The 23,231-nt window shown below is 44.5% G+C and overlaps 1 protein-coding gene across 4 annotated transcripts in view; it reads right to left on the bottom strand.

The window, feature by feature from the left end:
• The window catches only part of nr3c2 (nuclear receptor subfamily 3, group C, member 2), a 438,927-nt gene that overhangs the window by 20,590 nt on the left and 395,106 nt on the right, over window positions 1-23,231 (bottom strand). For all 4 annotated transcript variants that reach the window (XM_068041172.1, XM_068041180.1, XM_068041201.1 and 1 more), the window contains one exon: window positions 21,438-21,568. In XM_068041172.1, the coding sequence (XP_067897273.1) occupies window positions 21,438-21,568 (131 nt within the window). The remainder of the gene's footprint in view (window positions 1-21,437; window positions 21,569-23,231) is intronic.

The raw sequence follows: 23,231 nt of genomic DNA, 5'->3' as shown, positions 1-23,231 counted from the left end.
CAGTTAATAAGTGTGAAATGCAGGTTCTTTCCAAAAATAATCTTCCCTTTCAGTGCAAGTCATGTCATTTTCAAAGCATTGTTCATAATGTTTAACTTAATCAACTTGCTAGCAACTGAATGTGAACTCATTCATTGATATGAATGAGCTCTGCTGTCTATTTCCTCAGTTGTATTTAAAGTGCATAATCTATTCGATGCCTCTGATTTCTGCATAAATTCTTTACATTTCCAGAACATGTGATGCACTCATTCCTGGGACTATAATTATCTCAGAAGAGCAGAGTGATGCGGTACAGGACAATGTCAAATTCTCAAGCGAGGGAATGCATGATCGGCACTGAAAATATGCCATGTAGGGAACAAGGTTCACACTATGCTTCTACACAATCTTATCTGGGTACACCACACATCTGCATGAGTTGCAGTAGCAAACCAAGGCTTGTGCCAGTCATATAAAACAGATGTTCACCTTCCACAACCTCACCACTGTTCTGGAGCCTACTGGAAAAGAGTATGTGCTGAGCCAAGCAATTAGTAGTCTACTGCTGGTGTGTTGTCTGGTGACCCCCAGATGCACACTAACATAATTAATTTGCTTAATATATAATTGGACTGAACACAGTTGACAGAACAGATTGTCTCTCTATTCAATATGCTTACCACACTGGCACAAAACCAGACACCCTCATCCACCCTGCTGCAAGATATTGCCCTCCAGAGCTTTTCTGACTTATCCAAATGGTTTTCAATAGGGTTCTGGAACCAGCATCCATTTCTGTTGCGATGGAGGTGGTTTCTGATTCATAGTGCTACCCTGTCCAGTTACCCTTCTAGTGTCATGTGTTCCCAAATTTCAGCAGTGAGTCTTTGTACGCCTGTAAATAGAATGAAGTATTGTAATTAGTACACAGGACATGCTATTATGACATAGGTATTAAATCAATATTGTTTTTGTTTTTCTTCAAGCTTTTAATTTGATACATATTGTTGCCATAGTATAAGAAAATTGCTATGTCATTGCAAGTACTGCATACTGGCAGTTGCTGAAATTTTATTAGCTATTCTTTCACAGTAACTACTTCTGATTATAGTGAAGAAAACTGTATATATTTATATATTGTACGTATTTTTAAAGTACAAGAGAAAATTTAATTTACCTTTAATACTTTTCTAGTTGTTGAAGTGAGATGTTTACTTCTTCCTCCCTTCTGCATCCAGTGTCTTCTTTTCCAGCTTCATGATAATCTTTAAAGTTTAGTTTATCTTTAGATGGGAAGCCTTCATCATGTTACTTGGTTAACCAACTGCTACTTGTTCACTCAAATACAACAGTTTATGGAATGTTCAGTCACACATGACACATCCTGTGGGCCCTAATATCATTAATCTATTCATGTAGGAGGGTGCCTTGACTTGTTGTCAGTAGCAACAGAAAATTATGTTATTCACATAAATGTTGTCAAGTGCATGCCTTCAGAATACCCACTAATACAATATATGATGGAAAAAAGGTCTATTGCAAATACTACAATATTAATATAGCCTATCACTATTAATGAATGATACCATCAAGTACTTCAGAATGGTATGTACACTCAATTGACTTGACACATTCAGAACAATACTTGGATGAAAATCTGCAGGGAAGGTTGGGGTGGGGTGGGGGTATACCCTGCCTGATATTATCACACTGTGGGGCAGGACTGTGGGAACTCCCAAAAGGAAGAAATTCCTGCCCCCACCAGTTATGCCAATGTCCTTGTGTGGGATTGCGGATTTTCAGCCTCATTAAATTCAATCATGGCTTTCAAAAGGGAATTGGATAAGCACCTGAAGAGAAAAAATTTGCAGGGCCATGGAGAAAGGGCAGGGAGAGGGACTATATAAATTGTTCTTGCAGAGAGTTGGCACAGACATGTTGGGCCAAATGGCCTCCTTCTGTGCTGTAACCATTCTAGGTTTCAAAATCAGTTTGATGGCATAAATTAAGGCCTGCTTCAAATATGGTTTATAACTCCAGAGTACACCATGTAACTAGCAGTGTGCTTAAGTTAACTGGGTCAGATCTGTTCCCTTTCTCTCCCACCAAAAAAAAAACAACTGGTTAAATTGATGTTTCAAGGCCAGTGACAACATTATTTTACAACTGTACAAAAGCTATGTCAGGATTTTAGAACTAGGGTTAATTCAACCTTAATTCTAATTCGACCCTTTGACACACATTTGCCACAAAATCTTAGCGGCTGTTGATTTGCTCAACTACTCCCTCACTTTTGATGCTCTTGTCCCTGCAAAACCTTTACTATGTCCCATCCTAGTCATTTTCCCAGTATAACCTGAATCTTCGCTCCTTCAGATTCAAGGGATGCAGACTTGTGCATATCTGATACACAACACAGTTACTAGTATAAATACAGGAGGCTTTTGCTTAGACACAAAGTAAGTAGCACGAATCCCAGGTTGGCGGAATACTGCTTCGACAGAGTACTTAACTCATATAATTTGGTGAGTGAGGGAATTCAGCGCAGGGTGGGAGGAGGTGCTGTTCTGGTCTTTCACAAGACAAGGAACGGTCCAAGTGAGGAAGCAGGAAACAGCAAGATCTGGTGAGTAGCTGGAGAGTGTTTCTAGATATAGTCTAGAAAGTAAACACAAGAATTTGGAGCAGGAGTAGACCATATGGCCCATTGAGCCTGCTCCACCATTCAAGACAATCATGGCTAATCTTAGGATTCAACTCCACTTCCCCACCTACTCGCCATATCCCTCGATTCCCTGAGCGACCAAAAATCTGTCGATCCCAGCATTAAATGTTTTCAACGATGGAGCATCCACAACCCTCTGGGGTAGAGAATTCCAAAGATTCACAACCCTTTGAGTTAGGTAATTTCTCCTGACCTCTCCTGAATAATTGGCCCCTTATCCTGAGACTGCGCCCCCGTGTTTGAGGTTCACTGACCAGTGGAAACAATCTCTCAGCATCGAAAGGCATGGCAGGGAACCTCAGCCCCATGTAATGCACATCCTGTGCCATGTGGGAAATCGCGGATGCTTCTCTTGGCCTGGACAACCACATGAGCAGGAAGTGTCACCAGCTAGAGCAGCTCCAGCTCCAAGTTTCGGAGCTTGAGTGGCAGCTGGAGTTACTACGGGGCATCCGCGAAGCTGAGAGCTCTGTGGTGGCACGCTTCTGGAGGTGGTCACCCCGTAACTTAAAAATGTGCAGGCAGAGAGGGAGTGGATGACCACCAGAAGGACAAGGAGGATCAGGCAGGCAGAGCAGGGATCCCATATGTGCATCTCACTCTCCAACTGGTATTCAGTTCTGAATACTGGTGAGAGTAATGGTTCCTCTGGGGAGTGCAGGCACAGCCAGGTCAATGGCACCATGGGTAACTCAGTTGCACAGAGTGGATGAAGAGTGGAAGAGCAATAATGGTAGGGGATTTGACAGTGAGGGGAACAGAAAGGTGCTTCTGTGGTCCAGGATGGTATGTTGCCTCCCTCAAGCCAGGATCAAGGATGTCACTGAGCAACTGCAGGACATTCTGAGGGAGGAGGGGGAACAGCTAGAGATCATGGTACATATCAGCACCAATGACAAAGGTAGAAAGAGGAATGAGGTCATGAAGGCAGAGTTTAGAGAGCTCGGAGAGAGATTGAAAAGTAAAACCTCAAAGGTAGTAATTTCCAGATTACTCTTGGTGCCACATGCTAGTGAGTACAGAAGTAGGCAGATACGGCTGATGAATATGTGGTTGGAGAAATGGTACAGATGGGACAGCTTTAGATTCCTGAGGCATTGGGACCACTTCTGCAGACATGGAACCTATACAAGCTGGACAGGTTGCACCTCAACAGGGCCGGGATCAATAACCTCACAGGGACTTTCACTAATACTGTTGGGGAGGGTTTAAAATAGCTTGGCAAGGGGTTGGGAACCTGAGAGTAGATTCTGAAGGGAGAAAATAATAGTTGAAAATGGAAGACAGAAAACTAGTAAGCGTGTTTGGAAGGCAGCAGAAACAAGAGCTAGAAACAAGGGAGTTTGCCAATGCTAAATGGTATGTACTTCAATGCAACAAGTCTAGGGATAAGGTAGATGAGCTGAGAGTACAGATTGACATGTGGGAGTATGATCTTTTAGCTGTTACTGAGAAATGGCTGCAAGAGGGCAGGAATGACAGCTCAGCATTCCTGGTGTTACGAAAGTGCCTCTGTGTTTTGTTAAACATATTTTTTGAGAATTCATTTTTGAAAGATTAAAGAAATGTTAAACTTTGAGGTTTTCAAAGGGGTCATGTAAAGGCCACTTGACTTTAAAAAACAGTCCCTGTAAATGTTCTTTAAAAAGGGGCACTGAAGAGGCCTTGTGAGGAAAACAAGCCTTTCCAGGAAACCACTTGACTTTCAGCAACAACAACAAGCCTTTCTGGAAACCACCTGACTTCCAGCTCAATAAACAACAGAGAACTTTGAACACCTTTGTTGTTTACAAAGAAGTGACTTGTTTTGAGTTGGGGTTGAACTGTATAAAAAGGGAAAGAACTTCCAAGGAGAGAAGAGAACTTCCAATGAGAGAAGAGAGTTCCCAAGGAGAGATGACCACAACCCAGCTCAGCTTTCCAGCATTTCTCTAAAAGACCCTGAGAAGTCCACTGTGTCAACTCATCTTGTCTCCTGTCTTTGAAGAAAAGCCTGCTAAATTAATTCTGTTCTAAAAGATCCCAGTGATCTGTCTTCGTGTACTCAGAGGTCACACTGTATGCCAGTTTTGGAACACAACATATTTCATCTGCTGTTTCTTCAAGAATGAGCAAGAATTCAGCACGTGTTTTTTTGTCTGTAATAGAGCTCTAAAAACAAAGATCCCTTTATTTTTCCAGTTAACCGGTGTATGTGTGCGTGTGAGTGGCTAAGGTAAAAAGGGAACTTTAAAATTTCAATCTGTGTGTTTATGCCTTACTTCATTACTGGTTAAGACTTGTTTTATAATAAACTGATAATTTTGTGTTTTATTAAAGAAACCTGGTTGGTGTTTTTTATTCTGGGATAAAAATAAAGTCTATGATTGACCGTATCAGTAAGTGGGAAAAAAACTTAAATATATGTTGTCACCTGTGGAGAAGTGGAACCAGAATAAACAGTGCACTCCTCTCACCTTGGTCACAACACAGTGTACTACAGACCCTTAAACAGTCAGAGAGAGATAGAAGAGCAAATATGTAGGCAAATCTATGAGAAGTACAAAAACAATAGGACTGTATAGTATATGGGACAGAATTAGCGTGAAAGGCACAGAGGAAGAAAAATTCTTGAGATGCATTCAGGAGAACATTTTTAGCCGGTACGTAACAAGGCCAAAAAGAGAGAGGGCAGTTCTGGACTTAGTTTTAGGGAATGAAGTGGGTAGGTAGAAGGGGTATCAATTAGATTTAGGGTAATTATGGAAAAGGACAAAGATAGACAAGGAATAAAAGTTCTCAATTGGGTAAAAGCTAATTTTCCTAAGCTGAGATATGATTTAGCTAAAGTGAATTGGAAACTGCTACTTGAAGGTAAATCGTGCCAGATCAGTGGGGAGGCATTCAAGGAACAGATAGCTAGGGTTCAGAGCAAGTATGTTCCCTTAAAGAAAAAGGGTGAGACTAAAAAAATCAGAGACTCCTGGATGTCAAGGGGCTTAAAGGAAAGGATAAAGAAAAACAGGGAAGCATATGACAGATACCAAGGGCTCAAGGGTGGCACAGTGGTGCAGTGGTTAGCATCGCAGCCTCACAGCTCCAGGGACCCGGGTTTGATTCTGGGTACTGCCTGTGCGGAGTTTGCAAGTTCTCCCTGTGACCACGTGGGTTTTCCCCGGATGCTCCGGTTTCCTCTCACAACCAAAGACTTGCAGGTGATAGGTAAATTGGCCCCTAGTGTAGGTAGGTGGTAGGGAATATGGGATTACTGTAGGGTTAGTATAAATGGGTGGTTGTTGGTCAGCACAGACTCGGTGGGCTGAAGGGCCTGTTTCAGTGCTAAATAAATAATATTACAGATAAACTAGAGGAGTATATAAAGTGTAGATAGGAAATTAGGAAAGCAAAGCGAGGACATGAAAAAATATTGGCAAGTAAAATCAAGGAAAACCCAAAGGTTTTTTTCATAAATACATAAAGAGCAAGAAGATAACTAATGAACGAGTAAGGCCAAGGGCCCATTAGGGACCATAGGGGTATCCTGTGTGTGGAGGCAGAGGACGTCGGTATGGTTCTTAATGAATACAGTTTTCACAAAAGAAAGGGACAATACAGATATTACAATCAGGGAGGCGGAGTGTGAAATATTAGATGAAATTAACATGGTGAGAAAGGAAGTATTAAGGGGATTTTTAACATCTCTGAAAGTGGATAAATCCTTCGGCCGAGATGAAATGTATTCTAGGCTGTTAACGGAAGCAACAGAAGAAACTGCAGAGGCTTTGACCATCATTTTCCAATCCCCTCTGGCTGCAGATGTACTGCCAGAGGACTGGAGGACAGCTAATGTTACACCATTGGTTAAAAAGGGAGAAAGGGGTAGACCAAGTAATTACAGGCCATGATTGGGAAATTTGCTGATGACACAAAAATTGGCCATGTAGTTGATAATGAAGAGAATAGCCGTAGACTCCAGAATGATATCAATGGTTTGGTTTAGTGAGCAGGAAAGTGGCAAATGGAATTCAGTCCAGAGAAGTGTGAGGTAATGCATTTGGGGAGGGCAAATAAACATTAGAATATTAGAACATTACAGCGCAGTACAGGCCCTTCGGCCCTCGATGTTGCGCCGACCATCTGACCTACACTATTCCATTTTCATCCATATGTCTATCCAATGACCACTTAAATGCCCTTAAAGTTGGCGAGTCTACTACTGTTGCAGGCAGGGCGTTCCACGCCCCTACTACTCTCTGCGTAAAGAAACTACCTCTGACATCTGTCCTATACCTTTCACCCCTCAACTTAATGCTATGTCCCCTCGTGTTTGCCATCATCATCCGAGGAAAAAGACTCTCACTATCCACCCTATCTAACCCTCTGATTATCTTGTATGTCTCTATTAAGTCACCTCTCCTCCTCCTTCTCTCTAACGAAAACAACCCCAAGTCCCTCAGCCTTTCCTCGTAAGACCTTCCTTCCATACCAGGCAACATCCTAGTAAATCTCCTCTGCACCCTTTCCAAAGCTTCCACATCCTTCCTATAATGCGGTGACCAGAACTGCACGCAATACTCAAGGTGCGGCCTCACCAGAGTTTTGTACAGCTGCATCATGACCTCGTGGCTCCGAAACTCGATCCCCCTACTAATAAAAGCTAGCACACCATATGCCTTCTTAACAGCCCTATTAACCTGGGTAGCAACTTTCAGGGATTTATGTACTTGGACACCAAGATCTCTCTGCTCATCTACACTACCAAGAATCTTCCCATTAGCCCAGTACTCTGCATTGCTGTTACTCCTTCCAAAGTGAATCACCTCACACTTCTCCGCATTAAACTCCATTTGCCATCTCACAGCCCAGCTCTGCAGCCTATCTATGTCCCTCTGTACCCTACAACACCCTTCGACACTATCCACAACTCCACCGACCTTCGTGTCATCCGCAAATTTACTAACCCACCCTTCTACACCCTCATCCAGGTCATTTATAAAAATGACAAACAGCAGTGGCCCCAAAACAGAACCTTGCGGTACACCACTAGTAACTAAACTCCAGGATGAACATTTGCCATCAACCACCACCCTCTGTCTTCTTTCAGCTAGCCAATTTCTGATCCAAAGCTCTAAATCACCTTCAACCCCATACTTTCGTATTTTCTGCAATAGCCTACCGTGGGGAACCTTATCAAACGCCTTACTGAAATCCATATACACCACATCCACGGCTTTACCCTCATCCACCTGTTTGGTCACCTTCTCGTAAAACTCAATAAGGTTTGTGAGGCACGACCTACCTTTCACAAAACCGTGCTGACTATCGCAAATGAATAAAGTGATGCAATACACAATAAACGGGAGGATATTGAGAGGGTAGAAGTGACAGACCTAGGAGTGCATGTTCACAGGTCCCCGAAGGTGTCAGGACAGGTAGATGGAGTGGTGAAGAAGGCATATAGATTGCTTTCCCTTACTGGTTGATGTATAAAATACAAAAGCAGGGATGTAATGCTGGAACTGTATGAAATGCTGGTTAGGCCACAGCTGGAGTATTGCATACAGTTCTGGTCGCCACATTACAGAAAGGACAACATTGTTCTGGAGAGAATACAGAGGAGATTTACAAGAATGTTGCCATGGCTCAAAGATTGCAGCTATGAAGAAAGATTGGAGATTGGATAGGCTAGGGTTGTTTTCTCTGGAACTGAGGAGGCTGAGGGGAGACTTAATTGAGGTGTACAAAATTATGAGGGGCCTAGATAGAGTGGACAGAATGGACCTGTTTCCCCTGGCGGGGAGGTCAGTTACCAGGGGACACAGATTTAAGGTGAGTGGTAGAAGGATTAGAGGGGATATGAGGAAAAGCTTTTTCACCCAGAGGGTGGTGGGTGTCTGGAATTCACTGCCAGGAACGGTGGTGGAGGCAGAAACCCTCAATTCTTTTAAAAGATACTTGGACATGTACCTGAAGTGCTGTAACCTGCAAGGCTATGGACCAGGTGCTGGTAGGTGGGATTAGATTGGGCGGCTAGTTTTTTCGGCCAGCACGGCACGATGGGCTAAATGGCCTGCTCCTCTGGCGTAATTATCCTATGGTTCTATGGCAGACTGGTCATGAAAGTAAAAGCCCAGGGGATCCAAGGCAAAGTGGCAAGTTGGATCCAAAACTGGCTCAGAGGGAGGAAGCAAAGAATAATGGTCAATGGGTGTTTTTGTGACAGGAAGGCTTCCAGTAGGGTTCCACAGGGCTCAATACTAGGGCCCTCACATTTTGTGGTATATATCAACGATTTGGACTTGAATGTTTGATTAACAAGTTTGCAGATGATACAAAAATTGGCCATGCAGTTGATAATGAAGAAGAAAGCCGTAGACTGCAGAAAGATATCAATGGACGAGTCAAGTGGGCAGAACAGTGGCAAATGGAGTTCAATCGTAGAAGTGCGAGGTAATGCATTTGGGGAAGGCTAACAAGGCAAGAGTAATAAATGGTAGGATACTGAGAAGTGTAGAGAAACAGAGGGATCTTGGAGTGCATGTCCACAGATCCCTGAAGGTGGCTAGACAGAGGTAGATAAGGTGATCAAGAAGGCATAGAATATAGGAGCTGGAAGGTTATGCTGGAACTGTATAAAACACTAGTTAGGCCACAGCTGGAGTACTGTATGCCGCTCTGGTCACTGCACTGTAGGAAAGATGTAATTGCACTAGAGCGGGTACAGAGGAGATTTGCGAGGATGTTGCCTGGGCTGGAGAATTTCAATTATGAGGAAAGATTAGATAGGCTAGGATTGTTTTCTTTGGAAGAGGAGGCTGAGAGGTAATCTAATTGAAATGTATTAAATTATGAAGGGTCTAGATAGAGTGAATAGGAAGGCCCTATTCCACTTGGTTGAGGGGTCCATAACCAGGGAACATAGATTTAAGGTAAGAGGTAGGAAGTTTAGAGGGGACTCATGGGGAAATCTTTTCACCCAGAGGGTGGTGGGGATCTGGAACTTACTGCCTGAAAGGGTGGTAGAGGGAGAAACCCTCAACACATTTAAAAAGTACTTGGATATGCACGTGAGGTGCCGTAATCCACAAGGCTACTGACTAAGAGCTGTAAAGTGGAATTAGGCTGGATGGCTACTTACCAGCCAGTGCATACACAATAGGCTGAATGGCCTCTTTCTGTGCTGTAAATGTCTATGCTTCTATGATCAATTGCCGGATCTGGGTGGACCACATCAAGCTCTAGCAGACCTCACTCTCCTCTAGGATCATCCTGGAGTGAAAGATGACCGCCAGCTTCTTTTGACCACTACCAACTGTCTTCTTAAATCCCTCTCCACTGCGAGTCCAACCTCAACTTTAACAATGTGAAAGGAGCTCTTGGAACTCATTGTCATTAAGATAGAGACCATCCATTCAACTGCCTCTAATGAGTCAACCTCTCCCCACCAAGCAAACACCCTCCTCAGCCCCATCCTAGCCCAAAACATACATCTGACTAGGTTCTTTAATATATCCTCGAATGCCCTCTCCAAGCTTATCTTGTCCACAAGACCCACCTCCTGCTCCCTCAACCCCCTTCTCACTAAACTGCTTATCATTCAACTTTCCATCCTAGCCCTCACACTAGCTGATAATGTTAGATAATGCTGCCAGACCTGCTGAGTGGTTCCAGCATTTCTTGTTTTTATTTCAGATTTCCAGCATCCGCAGTATTTTGCTTTTATATTATGATAATGTTAGTGGTTCTCTCTCTTTAGCCACTGTCCCTTTCCCTTCCAGAACCACCCCCTCAAAAAAACCCACCTTCAACCTGTGTTCTGCTCTGCCTGTTGAAATCCCTCCATGGTCTTGCCTCCTCCCTATCTCTTTATCTTTCTCCAGCCCTATAACTCCTCCCAATTAACTCTCTGTCCTTCTGACTCTTATCACCTGTGCATGTCCCGACTTCACCGTCAGCTTCCGAGGCTGCCTCTAAAACTCTCTCTCTTATTCTAAGGCCATCTTAAAAACCACTTCTTTGACCAAGCTATGACTCCCTGCCCGATCTCTCTTTGGTTTGGCAGTCAATTCTTTCCCCCTTGTGCCTTTGTGAAGTACAGTGGGATGTCTCTCAATATTAAAGGCGCTACTTACTGCAAAATGGTACACACAAAAAGTACGACCAGGCACCTCCAGTGGTTCCGTTGAGTAGCTAGTGAATAGCCAACCCACACAGATCAAGAATGTCCTGACTTCAATCTTTGCTGAATCAGCACCACTAGGTTAGGAAGAGGGAAATCATCTAAGGCTCTTCTTTCTGCTCGCTGAAAGTGCATGAACATCAGCTTTGAGTAAGGAACAGATCAGCTTTGGTTGCCTTTGTCAAATTGCCCAGTGACACTCAATGTTTGCCTTTATGGACAAAGAATGATGAGTCACCAGAGCATGTTCATAGGAGTATGTTCCAGTGAGAGTCAATAATGTATGTAGGAAAGGAGATGGGCAAGGGGAACATTGGCAGAGAAAGGATAATAAAATTACTCCTGGTCAGGAACCCCACCTCCAGGATATGTTGCAAGAGTTTTACATGTACATTCTATAAAGAATCCTGACTTTTGTTTCAATTATAAAAAGACCCAGAAAATTCACTTGAGAAGTAAAGTTTCATTCGATGCAACATTGTTTTAATGCCTTTTAATGTACCAAAACAAATTGTGGCTTGATTTAAATAAAGTGATGAATACATGATATGATCACATTCTGTAAGGTTGATAATAGTTTAACATCTCATTATTAATAGACTATCACAATGGCTCAGTGGTACTTTTGAAATCTGTCATTGAAACAAACACACCAGAGTTAAATAAGTGCTCCTGTGCTTCAAATCCTTTCACCCCGGATTATATTTCAGGTACTTAACCCCTTTTTTAATCCATCTTGGAGTTTTTTTTTGCCAAACATCATCAAGGTTATTTACATGTGACAGATCTAGGGATTAATCACTGAGGCCCCAAAAAGTTGTGAAAAGTTATATGTTGGGAGGATGTAGGGTAGGCAGTGGGGCACATTTTAGCATAAATGCTAAGATGGACACAGCCAGGATCTATGTTACTGATGGTTCATAGGTCAAAGGGTACATTTAGGTGCCTGCATGGAGAAGAGACTAGTTGAAGAGTGATCGGCTGGGGGAGGGAGGGGGGGTTGGGTGGGGTGCTAGATCCCACCAGTGGCCCCTTGGTAAGTTTTCTAACAAAAGTATCTTCTTTGCAGGCCTAGGCCATGACCCTAGCCTGGATGCCCAGGTCGAATCAACTTCTGTGGTTTGCTTGGCTTGTATGCCTTTTTCAAACAGGTGTACCACTGCTGATCCTTTCCCAGGACCCTCCAAGGCAATGGGGTAGACAGAGGCTCCAGTCTCACATGATTAACTGGGAACTGCCATATTAGATCTATTTTGTTTTTGTCACTGTGCCTCTCTTATAAAACTACTGCCTTATAAGGGATACTGCATCAGTTTAACTAGATAAACCATTCTACTTTTTAGAACATAGCACTAATAAGCTTCTTAATACTTTCTAGACATTAGGGCATTAAAGTAATTGATTATCTGGAGCTGAGTGAGAAGAATGATCGATATGGAATATTGTGGCCTTGCCTGATTCAGGTAGCGGATCACTGAGGTTGTCATAGAGGACTGACAGTTCAAATCTCCCATCACCAGACATTTCGGCCCAGATTTTGTGGTAGGAATGATGGCGCAACTGTCAGCATTCACTATCATTACTCCTCTGAACCTGACAGCAACTTCTGGAGACCACACATGCACAGTTAAACATGGAAATCGGAGGTTGCTGTCAGTGATTCTATGCTTCTCCAGCAGTTGTGCTCTTGAAGTTCTTGCAGACTATAATCAATTAGAATTCACTGAACTGACAAGAACACATTTGTATGCGATTAGTCTCACGGTAAAAACTCTTGAAAAAGTTATATCTTGTTGAATGAGGTATAACTAAGCTTTCAACGCCATACTAGGTTCATAATTACTGTTCAAAAACTTCTCTGGCCCTGAAAGAGTATATTTGTTGAATGTCAAATTTCTCCATTATTATAAGAAATTCTAAATATTTTTAAAATGATACTTTTTACAAGTTTGTCTACGATATTTTATCATCAGCCTTAATCCCACGTGTATGTCCAAATCATTTATTTCACTATCTGTACAAATTTGAAATGAACAGTCAGGGGATTCATTGGTTTTTATTTCCTGGTTTGCTGTCTGTGAGACTACTTCAACGTGATTAGCTATTTAGCCTGTTTGATCACATCATTGTTGCTGAACACCTGAAGATCCCCTTGATTTGGCGCCAGATTTAAACTGCTGTCAGGAAAGGGGAAATCTGGGCCACATAGATCGCTGGACTTTTGTGGGCCGCTTTCTTCAAGGTCAATGGTGAGTGCCATCGCTTTGCTGCTGATCGCAAAATCCAGCCCATCACCTTGGAGGCAATTCAACTTGCGTCCTATATCAACACCACCTCCACCATCCCAGGATGATGGTCACGTTGGTCATTAGGCACCTGATAACCACAGGTTTGAGCCCTCGTCAGAAACCATAAAATATGAGGGTTTTGCCATCATCCTCCTGACATTACCTGCACTCCAACAAATGGTGAGTCCACCAGTTAATGGTGTAAAGCTTTAGCAGCAACCCAATCAAGGTAGCTACTAAATCCCAGATTTATAAGTGTGTTCTCACAAACCTGGTCCACAGGCAACGTTCCCTTTAAAATTTACCTATTGTGCATGGCCAGTTTTTTCAATGCATGCTCTTGCACGCATGTTATTTATCACAGTCTTTAATTAACAAGGCCTGCACAGTACCTTCAAGACTGCTGCACACTAATACAACTTAGCGGTAACACTGCCCACATGTATCAGTTAGCAGCTATCATCCAAAGGCTCATGTTGCACACATCCGTTTGATGTACATTTGCTTTCAGTGAGGCATATAAAATATAGCATGCCACATACCAACCACCTTGACATTCTTGATTTCCAAACCAGATGTCACAGATCAGGTTAGCTTATTACTATCTGCTTCATCCGGGTCCTCATGTGATGGGCTTTAATAGAAATATGATGAGGGTAATGCTGTTGATGTGGTGTACATGGACTTCCAGAAGGCATTTGATAAAGTGCCATATAACAGGCATGTCAGCAAAGTTATAGCTCATGGAATAAAATGGACAGTAGCAGCATGGATACAAAATTGGCTGAGTGACTGGAAACAGACAGTAGTTGTGAATGGTTGTTTTTCAGACTGAAGAAGGTACATAGTGGGGTTCCCCAGGGTGGGTGTTAGGACCCCTGTCTTTATTGATATATATTAATGACATAGACTTGGGTGTACAGGGCATAATTTCAAAATTTGTGGATGACATAAAACTTGAAAGTATTGTGAACTGTGAGGAGGATAGTGATAAACTTGAAGAGGACATTGACAGGCTGGTGGAATGGGCAGAGAAGTGGCAGATGAAATTTAATGCAGAAAAGTGATTCACTTTGCGGGGTTGGGGGTGAACGAGGAGAGGCAATATAAATTAAAAGCTACGAAGAGAAACAATTCTAAAGGAAGTGCAGGAGCAGAGGGACCTGCAGGGAGATGTGCACAAATCATTGATGGTGGCAGGGCAGGTTGAGAAGGCGGTTAATAAAACATAAGGGATCCTGGGCTTTATAAATAGGGGCATAGAGCACAAAAACAAGGAAGTTATGATAAACCTATATAGAACACTGGTTTGGCCTCAACTGGGTACTGTGTCCCGTCCTGGGCACCACACTTTAGGAAGGATGTTAAGGCATTAGAGAGGATGCAGAAAAGATTCACGAGAACGGTTCTGGGGGTAAACCACTTCAGTTACATAGATAGGTTGGAGAAGCTGGGGCTGTTGTCCTTGGAGAAGAGAAATTGTTCCCATTGGCCAAAGGATCCAGAACCAAAGGACACTGATTTGAGGTGATTGGCAAAAGAAGCAACAACAACATGAGGAAAAACCTTTTCATGCAGAGTGTCTAGGATCTGGAATACACTGCCTGAGAGTGTAGTGGAGGCAGATTCAATTGAGGCCTTCAACAGAAAACTGGATAATTTTCGGAAGAAAAAAAAATTGCAGGGTTACAGGGAAAAGGCGGGTGAGTGGGACTAGGTGAGTTACTCTTGTAGAGAGCCAGCACAGACATGATGGGCCAAATGTTTTCCTTCTGTGCTGTAACCATTCTATGATTCTATAATATAGAACAGTGGTGCTATGGATCCACATTTTGTACCCTAAATTTTTTAGAGATGCTTGCACAGACACTCTAACCCCATTCCTTATGATGCTATCCACTACACTATTAACAAACAAATCAAGTGGCAATGGACAATTTGGAGCACTCTTCTTTTGAAAGCATTCAGTGAGTTTCTCATCTACATGTATGGATCTTGAAACTGGAATGCATGCCCAATATAAAATCCAAGATTCAGCCAAGAATCTCCAAAACATCCAGCTTTTATTGACAGCCACATAAGGCACTAGGTGTGAAGCTTTACAAAAATGATTGAAGGTAATGTAGTGAGTTTCCGATGGTCTGACAGGATCCTGCAGTCTCAAATAAATCAGTAACCTGATTTGGGTGCTCCACAAGAGAATGAAGGCTGGAATTGTGCACCACCACCACCCCGCACCAGGGAGCAGGCTCGGAGGCGGGGGAGGGCATAAAATCAAGTGGGCAGTTGGGGTTGCCGTTCCCGTCGCCCACCCTCCCCTGCTGCTCTTTTACCAGCAACCCACCTGCCCCAGGCCAATTGAGATCCTTAAGTGGCCAATTAGTTGCCACTTAAGGGTCTCCTCCTGCCGCCTTTGGTATTATACTTGCCGGGGATGGGCACTTCAGCACCTGAGGGGGCTGCCCAGTAATACCTCCTGGCGGGCTGGGATGGGGCCCTTCTAATTGGGCAGTGCCTCACGGAGGGCCCCACCCCAGCCCCCGCTAAAGCACCTCCTATTGCCCTCTCGATTGAATCCCCCTCCTCCCTCACTGGGACCCAGCCAATTGTCCCTGGTGAGGCCCGATTCCCACTTACCTTTTCTGGGGCTTCCTCCACTGTTACTGGTCCTGGCTGGGTGCAGTGCCAGCAGTGGCTACCCCTCCCAGTGGCGCTGCTGGGACCAAAGAGCTGCGGGCCCTCTGATTGGCCAGCAGCTCTTGGAGGTGGGATTTCCTGCCTCAGAGGAGTTGAAATCCCTACTCAGGTCAATTAAGGGCCTGGGCCACACAAAATTGCTGCGTGGTTTCCAGACCCGACTTTTTAGCCGTTGGAGTGGGCCACCGCCGCAATGTAAAATTCCAGCCCAAATGTAGGCAATGTGAATTTCCAACACTTCTGAGATATGTGCTGCAACAGTGCAAAGAACCATCTTTATAATCAAGCTTCCTCAATGGTACGTTAGTCTCAGTAGGGTCCCCATTCTTGCAGATGAAAATCACATTGCATTTTATAACACATGCCCCAACAGCAGCCACAACAGCCATCCGACCACTAGTTAAAGCATTGAGGATTTAATTTTATCCCAATGACCTGATTCATTACATCCTTCTATATGTGCAGGATATTGCAATTGCATTTTGACCATGACTGACAACATATTTATGCCAATGAGAAACAATTTAGAAACTTTTCTGTGCAATTTGCAAGTGCTTGCAGATGTACAGAACCTATTGATCCCTCTTCATTTCCCCAATGAGCCACTTAACTTCACAAAGTACTAAATCATAATCTACCTATGTTGCTGCTCCATTGTTTCAAAAAGGTTCAAGTACCGATTTAAAAGTCTACTGCTTTCATCTAACATCTGTGTTCTTTCCCAGTTACCTTAACAGGACAGGATGATCTGTGTTGTGTTTTGCCACTGTGCTAGGCTGAGTGGGAAGCCTGTCAAAGCCACTCATTTACAACTAGCGCCTTTTCTGCTTTCTCTGTTTTCTTTCAGTCTTGCCTATTATTTTACATGGTTTCCCTGCCCCTCTCCCCAGTTAGTTTTTTTAGCTCATGTGTCTGCTTCTCAGCCCCTCTCTTTGCTTCTCACTCAGTCTAGATATTGTGGTTTCTAATGAATGTATTGTGTAAACAGAAAGACTAGAGGCTAATTGTAACAAACCAAGTCGTCAAAATATCTCAGTTTCTTCACCACCTTCTTAAGGGCAATTATGGATGGGCAATAAATGCTGCCCTAGCCAGAGATGCCCACATCCCATGACTGAATTAAAAAAATAATATTTTTGTGTGCTCTTTATTAAGGATTTATGTCTAAGGCACTTTAGAGCTGGATTTAGTAGTCGCGCCGCCGGGAGTGGCAGCGGATGAGTGAAATGCAGTCATCCCACAAGTGACCCTCGCGGCCATGCCTCTGCAATTACACGGTGGGCAGCCACTTACCATAATGACAGCGGCCGCCCCCCGCAAACCCACACCCCCCCCAATCACTTGACAGGGGCGGCATTGGTGACGCTTTAAAAGGCTGCCAGCCCTGCATTCACTCTCTCCCTGAATTGTTCAGCAGCTTAGTCATCGAAAAGGTCTGTACATTGGCATCAATTGCAACCTCAGCAAGCAGAACCCCTGGGCCTAGTGCTGAGAATGTGAGAATGTCACAAGTCAGAGCAAGGGTGGCCCCACGCTTCAGTGATGCCTCCCTGCTGATCCTCCTCCAGGCTGAAAGGGAAAGGCGGAAGGTCTTCTTCCCCTGTGATAGCAAGAAGAGGTCGTCCCATCTGACCAAGCAAGCCTGGATGGAGATTGTAGCCGTGGGGGTCACCCGTCATAACTGGGTCCAGTGCAGGAAGAGGGTCAATGACCTCCTACACTCAGCCAAGGTAAATTGCACGCTTCCACATAGCTTGTTCCAGTCCTCCCGCAAGTGACCCTCTGCTTGCCCACAAGCGTAAAGGTGCACAGTTGAGACAGCCATTCTAATGCTAGGAAGGTCATAGTGTAATGAGAGCAGAATACTGACTGCATGAGTGAGACCAGTCTCCTTCATTTCTATTGTAGCCCACTTTAGACCCATGACAGTTAGAGTCATTATGAAAGCAGCAATATCCCCCAGGTGCTGAAGAGGAGCCCATATTAGCATTGACGTGCTGTACAGACGTTCGGAACCTAGCAGTGACTACATCCTTGCTCTTTCAGGAGAAGAGAGCCCACAACAGTGGGGAGACGTCCAGGACCGGAGGCAGGGTGGCCGACCTGAGGCCTCTGTTGCAAGTCAAAGAGGAGGCGTTGGAGTTAGCCGGAAGCCATGGAGCATGTGCCATATCAGACGTGGAGCTTGGGGTCCGAGTTGAACAGAGTGATTATTGCCAAACACAGAATGAATCAAAATTACATCTCATATGCAGACGCTATGCTGTCATCATTGCGACATGTGTACCATGACCCCTAAATGTCTGTTCTTCACATTGTATCTTGTAGGGCAACACTTGCAAATGCTGGTGGAGACCGAGGTAACGATGACAACCTCTGAGGAAGAGCTACACTTACAGGATGCACCGTCCCATGACACTCCTGCAGCTTCCACCCTTGCCGATACTTTCAACTCGGTGGGTATTGATCGGCATTAGATTCGGGGTCCCAAGCTGATGAGCGCACCGCACCTGAGCAGCTGACTGAGGATGAGACAGCCGAGGCATCTGACAGTCGGAGGACTGTGTGTGGCCAGGCCCATGCTGAGCCCTAGGGCGCATTATGAGCCTCTGATGTCGACAGCACAGGGCATGCTGGAGCTGCAGGGAGAGGTAAGGCAACATCTGCCAGAGGTGCCAGAGGCCGTGCACGGCCTTGAGCGGACGGTGGGGGCGTCCATCCATGCAGGACTGGTGCCATGTCCCAGGCATGTGAGTGCATGGCTTCATCCATGGAAAGGTTGGCGACCCTCATGGAAAGCCACATTCCACAGGTGCGCCATGACCTGCAAACCCTCGCCTTGACCATAAATTCAATTCAGCAGTGGCAGGGCGAGAGAAGGACCAGGAGCATGAGGAGTGTTTCCGCTCCTGGTCCTCTGGAGAGCAATGAGGTTCCAACGGCCCTTCAGAGGGAGGAGGAAAGGCTCCGCACCACATCTGGGGTCTTCCCTCAGGGCGATCTGAGTGTGGACACAGGCGCCTCAGCCCCTCCGCCAGTGAGTACAGCTAAAGTAGCCATGATGCCTCAGGACATTTCTGCACGTGCAGGAGGCCTTCAGGCAGTCAGGGCCCTCCAGGCTGCAGACACCTACAGGATGACCACTGAAGTCATCCCATGCCAAGAGGCATCCTGATCAGCAGCCTGCCTCCAGTCCTGCTGCCAGCGCAGATGTAACACTGCGAAGGAGCAACTGCAAATGTATTAAAAAGACACCCTGACACATATGGGTATTCACCAGTAAGACAGATATGTCACGTGTACTCTAATTAAATGTGTTGTCCTGCAATCATCAGCCTTTATTGTCTGAAAAACTCATTTCGCCATGGAGCGCTTATGTGGCTTTCAATACATCATAAGCCTTACAGTACTGACATCATTACCCATGCCAATATGCATGAGGTGTCACTGCACGAATGAGGTCACATGGGCAATGGCTCAGTTTGTTGCGGCCAATCATGCTGGAGAGACAGATGTTACAGAGGCAGAGGACTGCAGACAACATGCATGATGATGAGTTGTGTTTTAGAAAATATTTACTGAAATTCAGGGATTCTGGGAGCGCCCAATTATCAGTCTTTGCCTTGCTTCACTTGCTCGCTGCTCACCATGTTGGGCCTCCATTGCTGCTCTCTAATTTCCCATGTGTGCCTGCTCTTGAGTGCCCTCTGTGTCCTCATCGTCGGAGGATGTGTCCTGTTCCCGTACATTTTCGCCTTGCAAAGCCTCCCCCCTCTGGACCGTGATATCGTGTAGAATGCAGCAGACTACAATGATGCACCCAATCCTGTCTGGTACATACTGTAGAGCTCCGCCAGAACTATTGGGGCAGTGGAAGCACATCTCCAACGGCCTGCTCAATGGTCGCTTGGGTGAAGCCATGGCAGCGCTGTAACGCTCTTCAGCATCATTGCTGGGGTTCCTCACTGGCGTCAGAAGCCACGTCATCAAGGGGTAGCCCTTATCACCAAGAATCCACTCCTGAGGGTGAGCGGGGTAGTGAAAAGCAGCAGCACCAGGGGCTGGCGCAGTATGAACGAGTCATGGCAGCTGCCCGGGAAGCAGGCACACACTTGCAGGAAGTGATTCCTGTGGTTGCACAATAGTTGGACATTGATGGAGTGAAAGCCCTTTCTGTTAATGAAGGCGGCTGGTTGTTCTGTGGGAGACATGATGGCCACATGCATTCAGTCAATGACATCTTGCACTGTGGGAATCCTGCAATGTCCCAAATTCAATGGCCCTCTCGGACTGACTCGCAGCATCTGTCCTGTAGCGGACATAGTTGCCGGCCCTCCTGAACAGAGGCTCTCCTTTATGCAGCAGTGCACTGCGGATTGAGAGACCCCACACATGTCGCCGGTGGATCCCTGGAATGATCCAGCATCGTAGAAGTTTAGGGCCACAGTAATTTTGAGGGCCACAGGTATAGGGTGATCACCAAAGCCCCTTGTTTGCAGGTCATCATTCAGCAGTGTACAGAAGTGTGCAGTGGCCTCTCTGGTCATCCGCAGGTATCTCTGACACCGGTGCTCTGACCTCTGGAGGTATGTCATTCAAGTCCTATACACTCGCTGGCGTATTTGGGCTACTCTGTGCCTTGGTGGCTCCTGCTGTTCATGTCTGGGAGTTTCCTCCTGGGCCTCAGCTGCCACCTGGCCCTCCTCCAGAGCAGATGCCTCATCACAGCAAGGGGATCCAGGAAAACAGGGTGGATCATGTCCATCCCAATGCTCCGATAACTTTAGGCTCCTTCAAAAGGTCAAGTACACCAACCTGGGCAGAGATTTGTGTTAATTCCTGCTTCCGCAGCATTCCAGCATCAGCTATATGGTATGGCATCACATTGCCTGCACTTTAAATAAGTGTGAGCCAACATAAGCATTGGAATATCATTTGAGTTGCTGCACTGGACCCCTGACAAAAGCAAACAGTGCATCCACTTGCAGAGTTCCCCCTTCCCTCCCCTTAACAGTTCACAGTTGCAGAATTGCCCCCCTTCACCCCTCAACCCCCGCAATGATACACAGTTGCAGACTTCCAACCTCCCCTCACTTCTGGGGATTAACCTTGGTGGCAGTGTCCGATGCTGCAACAAATCCGAAGGATGGCAAGGCCAAACGTATCTAACCTCTGGAGGCACCGAGGACTCTCCCCTCAGTGGCGCCAGCTTTTCAAGGACGGGAAAGTGAAGATCGCGAACAGCTGGTAGGATCATGGCAAATTGCAATCCAATCAATGCAAAAAGATATTTAAATTACAGTCACGTTGCAGAGCGGCGGAGAAGAAAATCACAACTTGGCATTACGGTGTCGAGTTCCATGGCGGGTAATTCTGCTTCGATTCTCTGGCTCCTCCCGCCACAAAACATGTCTCTGGGTGAGCACCACATTCAGCCCTTAAATACAAATATGCAAGGGTAGCATTGCAAGAAGTGAGTTACTGAAACATGGATCTGAATCTTTGGCATAAAAACCCAAGAAAGAACCGTTATTCTGAAATTTATTAGCACTATCTTTAACAGAGTAAGTTTGGATGTGATACTTACTTGTGCCAAGCAGAAGAAGGGCCTTCATGCACAGGAACTCCTCATAGGTCAACTGGAGGCGCACAAATTCTATGCTGATGCTTTGCATTCCTTGACATAGTTCATACATTGCTGATTGCTGCATCCGCTGTCTGTTTAAAAACAAAGTTACATATTACACTACTCTCAACTGACTGGATTTCGTCACACATGCTGGTTGACATTGAAATGTATTATAATCACTCAAACCCATTTTAATCCAAACTGACCAGGAGGATTGAGTAATAATGAGAGGTAAAACAAAACATTGTGAAAGCTGGAAATCTAAAAGAAAAACAGAACATGGTGGAAATTTGTTAATCTTGAATTCAGAAATGTTTGAATATACTTTGCATTTTATGGCGTATACCTAGTATACCTAGTTCTAAAGGTATATGTAGTCCTTCCCCTTTCTTGACCAGTAGATAGCTTCCATGGCAGACAGGATTGTTGGAGGACTTGCTCCTTGACTCTTCCAAAAACTAGAAACCATACAGGACAGGTACTCAGCAGATGGAACAGGCACAAACCCTCATCCTGAAACTATGAGATAGATTTCTGTCTTACACACTGTGCTGGAGTTCCAATGTACTGCTTTCCAAAAGCTATTTTCATTAAAAGTTATGTAGGAAAATTTTATTTTGTATTCTCATGTAGACTCAATATGTATTGTATAATTCATAGCTAAGTATCCCTCAATGCAAAACACTTATACCTTCAAAGCTTTAATAAAAGGCAGAATTTACATTTAAATTATGAAAGATGTCTTTGGACTAATGAATCTAATCAACATATGCAAATTGAGTTCATTTTAGCATAACCATTAAACAGTTATCCCCTAGTAGCACGTGAATATCTCCAATGAAATTAATAAAGTTATGGCATCATATTTTAAGTGGAATTATAGGTGCACCCGACTGTAACCACCACTGCTGACCCCTCCAGAGTAAGGGAGGTCAGGAGAATGTCCTTTGATTTAAATCAAACGGTGGTGTCATTAGGAGCACATCTCAGGCGCTGGCCAAATAGGAATCCCAGCATAGGCTATCTGTTATGGATGGCAGAAGGCCAGCACTCTTCCCTGGCAAACAGCTTAACAGTGCCTCCATCATTCTTTAGAAGGGGGCCAGAAAACCATCAGATTTTATCTGAATCTTCAGAGTTTCATGCTACATCCCAAGTCAGTTTCTACCCTTAAGGAGCAAGAGCTCTCCCTGCCAAAATAAAAATAGCCATGAACATCTAAAGAGGTAAGAGACAGCACAAAACTACAAGAAAAAATAGCACAGATCCTGGTGAATAGGAGAGCTATAAAGAGCAGCAAAGGATGACAAAACAGATATTCAGAGCTACAAAAAGTAAATATGAAAAGGGATATCAAAATCAAAGCAAAATTGTTTACAATTATATTCGGAAAAAGAGGGTCGTCAGGAGCAATATGGGCCCCTTGAAAACTGCTAACAGTTGTTAATGAAAAGTGGACATGCTGAATAATTACTTTGCGTCAGTATGTACAATAGAAGAAGTTAGTATGCCAGAAATCCCAAGGAAATTACTAGTAATCAGGGATAGGGACTCACCAAAATTAATGTAAGCAAAGTAACAGTAATAAAGAAAATAACGGCATGAAAGAATGACAAATCCCCAGGACCATCGTAGGGTTTTAAAGGAAGCAGGTGAGGACATTGCTGATGTCCAAGCTATAATCTTCCAAAGTTGTCTCGATTCTGAAACTATACCTTTAGATTGGGAAATTGTCACTCCGCATATTCAAGA

Source organism: Heterodontus francisci, chromosome 1, assembly GCF_036365525.1.
Source record: "Heterodontus francisci isolate sHetFra1 chromosome 1, sHetFra1.hap1, whole genome shotgun sequence".
Lineage (NCBI taxonomy): Eukaryota > Metazoa > Chordata > Chondrichthyes > Heterodontiformes > Heterodontidae > Heterodontus > Heterodontus francisci.
The sequence above is the reverse complement of the archived record's forward strand: the minus strand, read 5'-3'. Positions and strand labels throughout refer to the sequence as shown.